The sequence below is a fragment of the Belonocnema kinseyi genome, chromosome 7 (genome assembly GCF_010883055.1).
Source record: "Belonocnema kinseyi isolate 2016_QV_RU_SX_M_011 chromosome 7, B_treatae_v1, whole genome shotgun sequence".
Taxonomy (NCBI): Eukaryota; Metazoa; Arthropoda; class Insecta; order Hymenoptera; family Cynipidae; genus Belonocnema; species Belonocnema kinseyi.
Genome location: NC_046663.1, coordinates 8,290,668 through 8,298,742, shown reverse-complemented (window position 1 = coordinate 8,298,742; position 8,075 = coordinate 8,290,668). Strand labels below are relative to the sequence as shown.

The 8,075-nt window shown below is 20.7% G+C and overlaps 1 protein-coding gene across 3 annotated transcripts in view; it reads right to left on the bottom strand.

Moving 5' to 3' along the window:
* Positions 1 to 8,075, bottom strand: part of LOC117176165 (sterol regulatory element-binding protein cleavage-activating protein) — a 75,130-nt gene that overhangs the window by 1,291 nt on the left and 65,764 nt on the right. For all 3 annotated transcript variants that reach the window (XM_033366256.1, XM_033366257.1, XM_033366255.1), the window contains exon 12: positions 7,236 to 7,447. In XM_033366256.1, the coding sequence (XP_033222147.1) occupies positions 7,236 to 7,447 (212 nt within the window). The remainder of the gene's footprint in view (positions 1 to 7,235; positions 7,448 to 8,075) is intronic.

Genomic DNA, 8,075 nt, shown 5'->3' with positions numbered 1-8,075 from the left:
ATTATAATATACAAACTTTGTAAACTTCAGGGGCACTAATTATTCTATCTTTATAAAAAAAACTCAGTTCCTTTAAATATAAGGTTTAAATTATTTTAAAAATTCAAAATTTGATTGAAAATTCATGCATTTGGTTAAAATTAATCTTTCTTGGTAGAAAACTCATTTCTTCCGTTGAAAATTTAACTTGAGGTTAAAAATTACTATTAAAATGCAAAATTTTGTTGTAAATTTAAATATTTGCTTAAAAATTCCTTTAAAAATTCAAAATTTGGTCGAAAAGTCATGCATTTCGTTGAAAATTTGAATATTAGGTTCTTATAATTTCTTTAGAAATGCAACATGTTGTTGAAAATTTCTTCAAAATTCCTAATTTTGTTAAAAATTTAAATATTAGATTGAAAATTTCTTCAAAATTCATAATTTTGTTAAAAATTTAAATATTAGGTGGAAAATTCCTTTGAAAATGCAAAATTTTGTTGAAAGTTCATGCATTTGGTTTAAAATCTAAATATTGGGTTCAAAATGTATTTAAAAATGCGAAATTTGGTTAAAAATTTAATTAATAGGTAGAAAATTCCGTTGAAAATGCAAATTTTGGTTGAAAATTTAAATATTAAGTGGAAAATTCCTTTAAAAATGCAAAATTTGGATCAAAATTCAAATATTAGGTTGAAATTTCCTTTTAAAATGCAAAATTTTGTTAAAAAGTTAAATATTAGGATAAAAATTCCTTTAGACATTCAAAATTTAATTGAAAATTGATACATTTGGTAGAAAATTTAAATATTATGTTCAAAATGTATTAAAAAATGCAAAATTTGGTTGAAAATTTAATTATTAGGTAAAAAATTCCGTTAAAAATGCAAATGTTGGTTAAAAATTTAAATATTAAGTGGAAAATTCCTTTAAAAATGCAAAATTTGGTTGAAAATTTAAATATTAGGTTGAAATTTCCTTTTAAGATGCAAAATTTTGTTAAAAAGTTAAATATTAGGTTAAAAATTCCTTTAGAAATGCAAAATTTAATTGAAAATTGATGCATTTGGTAGAAAATTTAAATATTATGTTCAAAATGTATTTAAAAATGCAAAATTTGGTTGAAAATTTAATTATTAGGTAAAAAATTCCGTTAAAAATGCAAATGTTGGTTAAAAATTTAAATATTAAGTGGAAAATTCCTTTAAAAATGCAAAATTTGGTTGAAAATTTAAATATTAGGTTAAAATTTCCTTTTAAGATGCAAAATTTTGTTAAAAAGTTAAATATTAGGTTCAAAATTCCTTTAAAAATGCCACATTTGATTGAAAATTCATGCATTTGGTAGAAAATTTAAATATTTTATTGAAAATGTATTAAAAAATGCAAAATTTGGTTGACAATTTAAATATTAGGTAGAAAATTACATTAAAAATGCAAACTTTGGTAGAAAATTTAAATATTAGGTTCAAAATTTCTTTGAAAATGCAAAATTTGGTTACAAAATTTAATATGAGGTCGAAAACTCCTTTAAAAATGCACAATTTGGTTGAAAATGCATGAATTTGGTTAAAATTATTCTTTCTTGGTAGAAAACTCATTTCTTTGGTTGAAAATGTGACTTTAGGTTAAAAATTACTATGAAAATGCAAAATTTTGTTGGAAATTTAAATATTAGGTTCAAAATGTATTTAAAAATCCAAAATTTTGTTGAAAATTTGAACATAAGGTTGAACATTCAAATATTAGGTTCAAAATGTATTTAAGAATGCAAAACTGGGTTAAAAATTTAAATATTAGATAGAAAATTCCGTTAAAAATGCAAATTTTTGTTGAAAATTTAAATATTAAGTGGAAAATTCCTTTAAAAATGCAAAATTTGATCGAAAATTCATGCATTTGGTAGAAAATTTAAATATTATGTTCAAAATGTATTTAAAAATGCAAAATTTGATTGAAAATTTAAATATTAGGTAGAAAATTCCGTTAAAAATGCAAACTTTGGATGAAAATTTTAATATTAGGTTAAAACCTCCTTTAAAAATGCAAATTTTGTTTGAAAATGTATGCATTTGGTTAAAATTAATCTTTTTGGGTAGAACACTCATTTCTTTAGTTGAAAATTTAACTTGAGGTTAAAATTTACTATAAAAATGCAACATTTTGTTAGAAATTTAAATATTTGCTTAAAAATTGCTTTAAAAATTCAAAATTTGGTTGAAAATCCATGCATATGGTTGAAAATTTAAATACTGGGTTCTTATAATTTCTTTAAAAATGCAACATTTTCTTGAAAATTTCTTCAAAATTCATCATTTTGTTGAAAATTTAAATAGTAGGTTGAAAATTCCTTTGAAAATGCAAAATTTTGTTGAAACTTCATGCAATTTGTTGAAAATCTAAATATTAGGTTCAAAATGTATTTAAAAATGCAAAATTTGGTTGAAAGTTTAATTATTATGTAGAAAATTCCTTTAAAAATGCAAAATTTGGATGAAAATTTAAATATTCGGTTGAAATTTCCTTTTAAAATGCAAAATTTTGTTAAAAAGTTAAATATTAGGTTAAAAATTCCTTTAGAAATGCAAAATTTGATTGAAAATTCAAGCATTTTGTTGAAAATCTAAATATTAGGTTCAAAATGTATTTAAAAATGGAAAATTTGGTTAAAAATTTAAATATTAGTTAGAAAATTCTGTTAAAAATGCAAAATTTAGATGAAAATTTAAATATTAGGTTGAAATTTCCTTTTAAAATGCAAACTTTTGTTAAAATATTAAATATTAGGTTAAAAATTCATTTATAAATGCAAAATTTGATTGAAAATTGATGCATTTGATAGAAAATTTAAACATTATGTTCAAAATGTATTTAAAAATGCAAAATTTGATCGAAAATTCATGCATTTGGTTGAACATTTAACTATTAGGTTCAAAATGTATTCAAAAATGCATAACTTGGTTAAGAATTTAAATATTAGATAGAAAATTCCGTTAAAAATGCAAATTTTGGTTAAAAATTTAAATATTAAGTGGAAAATTCCTTTAAAAATGGGAAATTTAATTGAAAATGTAAATGTTAGGTTAAAAATTCCTTTAAAAATGCCACATTTGATTGAAAATTCATGCATTTGGTAGAAAATTTAAATATTATGTTTTCATAATGTATTTAAAAATGCAAAATTTGATTGAAAATTTAAATACTAGGTAGAAAATTTCGTTAAAAATACAAACTTGGGTTGAAAATTCAAATATTAGTTTGAAAATTCCATTAAAAATGCAAAATTTGGTTAAAAAATTAAATATGAGGTTGAAAATTCCTTTAGAAATGCACAATTTGATTGAAAATGCATGAATTTGGTTTAAATTATTCTTTCTTGATAGAAAACTCATTTCTTTGGTTGAAAATTTGACTTTAGGTTAAAAATTACTATGAAAATGTAAAATTTTGTTGGAAACGTAAATATTAGGTTCAAAATGTATTTAGAAATGCAAAATTTTGTTGAAAATTTGAACATTAGATTGAACATTTCAATATTAGGATGAAAATTCATTTAAAAATGCAAAATTTTGTTGAAAATTTAAATAGCAGTTTCAAAATGTACTTAAAAATGCAGAATTTTGTTGAAAATTTAAATATTAGGTTGAAAATTCCTTTGAAATTGCAAAATTTGGTTGAAAATTTAAATATTAGGTTCAAAATGTATTTAAAAATGTCAAATTTGGTTGAAAATTTATTTATCAGTTTGAAATTCCTTTAAAAAGTCCAAATTTGGATGAAAAAATGCATGCATTTATTTTAAATTATTATTTTTTAGTAGAAAATTCATGAATTTGGTTGCAAATTTAAATATTAGTTTCCAAATGCATTTAAAAATGCAATGTTTGGTTGAAAATTTTAATATCTTGTGAAAAATTCATTTAAAAATGCAGAATTGGGTTGAAAATTTAAATTTCAGGTTGAAATTTCTTTAAAAATTCCAAATTTGGATAAAAAAATTCATGCATTTATTTTAAATTATTACTTTTTAGTAGAAAATTCATGAATTTGGTTGCAAATTTAAATATAAATTCAAATTTGGTTAAAAATTTAAATATTAGGTTAAAAATTCCTGTAAAAATGCAAAATTTGGCTAAAAATTCATGCATTCATTCATTTTATCATGCAACTATAAATTTAACTATTTCATTTTTGATCGAAAATTGGTCTTTTCGTATGGAAATTTGATCTTCTTGGTTAAAAATTTAAGTATTTTGAGAAAAATTGTTCTGTTTTGTTAAAAATTTATCTTTTTGTTGTGTACAAAAATTTAACTATTGCGTTGAAAATTAATTTTTCTGTTTGGAGATTTTTTAGTTAAAAATTAATTTCTTTCCTCAAAAATTTCAACATTTTCTTAAAAATTCTTTTGAAAATTCTATTCAAAATTCAAAATTTGTTGAAAATTCATGTATTTGTTTTAAAATTAATGTTTTTTAATATAAATGTCATCTTCTTGGTTAAAGATTCATCTGCTTTGTTTGAAAATTAAACTTTTTTTTAATTATTCTATTTTGTGGAAAATTTGTTTTTTTGATAGAGAAATCATCTTTTGGGATGAAATTTCAACTACTGAGTTAAAAATTCATTTTTTTGGTTAATAGTACATATTTTTGACTTATAAATTCGACAGTTTTGTCCAAAATTTCACTTTTTAATTCAGAAATTAGTGATCCATATTATTTGTTTTAATTCGGCTGTGATTACAAATTTAAATATTTTTTGGTGAAAATATCAATTGTTTCACTTTTTTTAAATGCATTATTTTGTCGAAAATTCATCACCATATTTGAAAATTAAAATATTTTTTTAAAAATTCCATTTTCGATATATGATATATTTTCAAGTAAAAATATTCCATTTCCAACAAGATAAATAAATTTTTAACCAAATAGTTAAATTTTCAACCAAAAGGATTAATTTTCTACGAAAAAATGGAATAATTATATTTTTAATTTTTAAAAAATGAATTAAAAAACACTAGATACATTTTAAACCAAAGTTATGAATTTTTAACTAAAATGTGAAAAATTTTAACTTAAATAGTTGAATTTTCAAGCAGAAAGGTTAATTTTTAATCCAGAAAATTAATTTCTACAAAAAAGACGATTTTTCAACAAAATACATGAATTTTCCACTGAAAGTAATGCCATAGTTATATTTTCAATTTAAAAACAAAATAATTATTTTTAAGGAAAAAATTAATTTAAAAAATAGTTCGATTTTTAAACAAAGTAATAAATTTCCAACTAAAATAATGTATTTTTAATTGAAATTGTTGAATTTTCAACCAGAAAGATTCATTTCTACCAATAGACGAATTTTCATCAAAATACCTTTTTTAAACTAAAAAGAAATACAATGGTTATACTTTCAATTTAAAAAGAAAATAATAATTTTCAGGCCTAAAAATATTATTAAAAAAAGATTTATTTTCAAACAAAGCTATGAATTTTCAACTAAAATGATACATCTTCAACTGCAATGGTAGAATTTTAAACCAAAAATATAAATTTTTCACCAAAACATACGATTTTTCAATAAAATACATAAATAAATAATAATAAATAAATTAAATTCATAAATTTTCAACGAAACAGTTGAGTTTTCAGCTAAAAAAGACAAATTTCTATTTAAAATACTTAATTTTTAACCAAATTGATTAATATTATTGTAGTTTAAAAAATAATAATAATGTAAGATACGAAACCGGAAAATTGAAAACAAATTGATTAATATTTAACTGGAACGGTTAAGTTTTAAACCAATTTTGAACTAAAAAAAACATTAAAAATATAATATTTCAAATTACAGTTAATAAAATAATAATTTTCAACAAATTAAAACTTCAATTTTAAAAATAGTTACATTTTAAAATTAAATTGTGAATTTTCAACTAAAATGCTAAATCTTCAGTTATAATTGAATTTTAAAACAAAACTATGGATTTTTAACCATAATGGTGAATCTTTAACTAATTTTGAACCAGTAAGATGAATTTTTACTAAAAAATACCAATTTAAAAAAAAAAGATCAATCTCCAACCAAAAATTGAATTCAAACAATTCAAGTTAAATTCCAAATAATTAAAATGAATTGGCAAAAACATTTTCTTAAAATTCCTAGGAAAATTGAAAATGATTTTTCATTTTGAAAAATTATTTTAGCAGAATATTTAACAAGATTTTAAGAGATTTCCAAAATTATCAAAAAAAGACCCTGGAAGATTTTAAGAATTTTTTTTTAATAATCTCTAAAAATCTCTGTTTAATTATTATTCATGGATCAAAAATTCAAGAATTTCGCCTTGAAATTAAACATTTTTTTAAATAGAAGAATAAAAATTGTAACGTTAAAATTTTAAAAGTTTTTCGAAATTTTAACAAATCAAAGCTTTATATGTCAAACAATTAAGTTTTTTTCTTTTAAAAATTGAATAATTTAGACTTAAAAAGTATTTTTAATTTGATAAAAGCCTTTAATTATAAATATATTATTATTAAGTTATTTTTAAGTTGAAAATAGTTTATAAAGTTACAATCTGGAAATTCTTAAACTTTGACCGAATTTAGAATCGTTTTATCAAATAAATTATTGTTCAGTTTTTAATACTTAAAGTACAGATCCATTTTTAAAATTATTTATTTATTGATTTATATTTACAGATTTTAAAATAAAACTATTTTTATCACAAAATGTCAACTGCAAACGCTTTTAAATTTTAATTATTTAATTCTTCAAGACAGCAATTTAAAATTCTTTAATTTTAAATTCTTTTAAATTTAAAATTCTTTAATTTAAAATATACACTTAAAAATCAAAATCTACAATGGAGAATTTTTCAAGTAAAAGATTTTCGTATGACTCATTGTAAACTGAATGATATCATAATTAAATAATATTATTTTTTCAATTATTTTTAAAAACTGTTGAAATCGAACTTTGACCGATTTTTCTTCCGAAGGTTTTAAAAAATTTTCTTTTAAATTTCATGACTTTTCCAGATCCTCCAGGTCTTGTATCAACTCTGGTAAAGTCATATAGAAAGCTACTTTTAGAAATAAAAAATAATTATTATTCAATGTTATATCTTAATTAAAAAAAAAAAAAAAATTAAGCACACTCTCAAAAAAAAAATTCCTGACTTTAAACAAAAATTCCCTGACATTTTGAAGTTTTCCAGACACCCTGATTATTTATGAGAATATGAAACTGACCTGATTACTGGTAATAAGTAGATGATGAGTTAACATAATAAGTTGTAAACAGAAGGACGTTCTTTGGGATGGCAAAGCATGTAACAAATGCCCCTGAAAGCGTTCCCAAACGCACAGCTTTTCATCGAGGCCGAAGCTAATAACATATGAAGCGGAACATGTGATGGAAGCCACAGCGCCATCATGTGCCTGGATACTGTACATACACGTTCCTAAAAAGAAAAAAATAATCCGTTTAAAACTGATTATTCGAAGAAAAAAATGTAATTTTTTTACGGCACACGGTGGAAGAAAAAGCACATTTTTCAGGGTGGCCGTTTTAATCGAAGAAGAAATCGAAGTTCGTTTTTCTCTTGTTTTTTTTTTTAATTAATTTTACTATTTTGTTGAAAATTGGACAATTTCGTAGAAAAATTTATCTTTTGTATTGAAAATTCGTCTTTCTAGCATGAAAATTCAACTATTATATTTTTTATTGGCACTTTATATTAATAATTGAAAACTGATGTATTTTTTGAAAATTCGTCTTTATTATCCAATTATTTGGTACAAAATTAAACTGCTTTGTAGAAAATTTCATTTTTTTTAACTTTATATTTTTAATTGAAAATTGATTAAAAATTAATATATTTTTTTAAATCAATCTTTTTTTGTTAAATCCAACTGCTAATTTTTAACAAAAAATTATTTTTTTGTTGAAATATCAACTAATAAATTTTGCGTTGAAAGTTCATCCTGTTAGGATTTTTAAAAGTTTTTTTTAATTCAACTTCTTGTTTTAAAATTGTACTACTTTCTTAAAAATTAATTTTTTTGAAGATTCATTATTTCGGTTGAAAG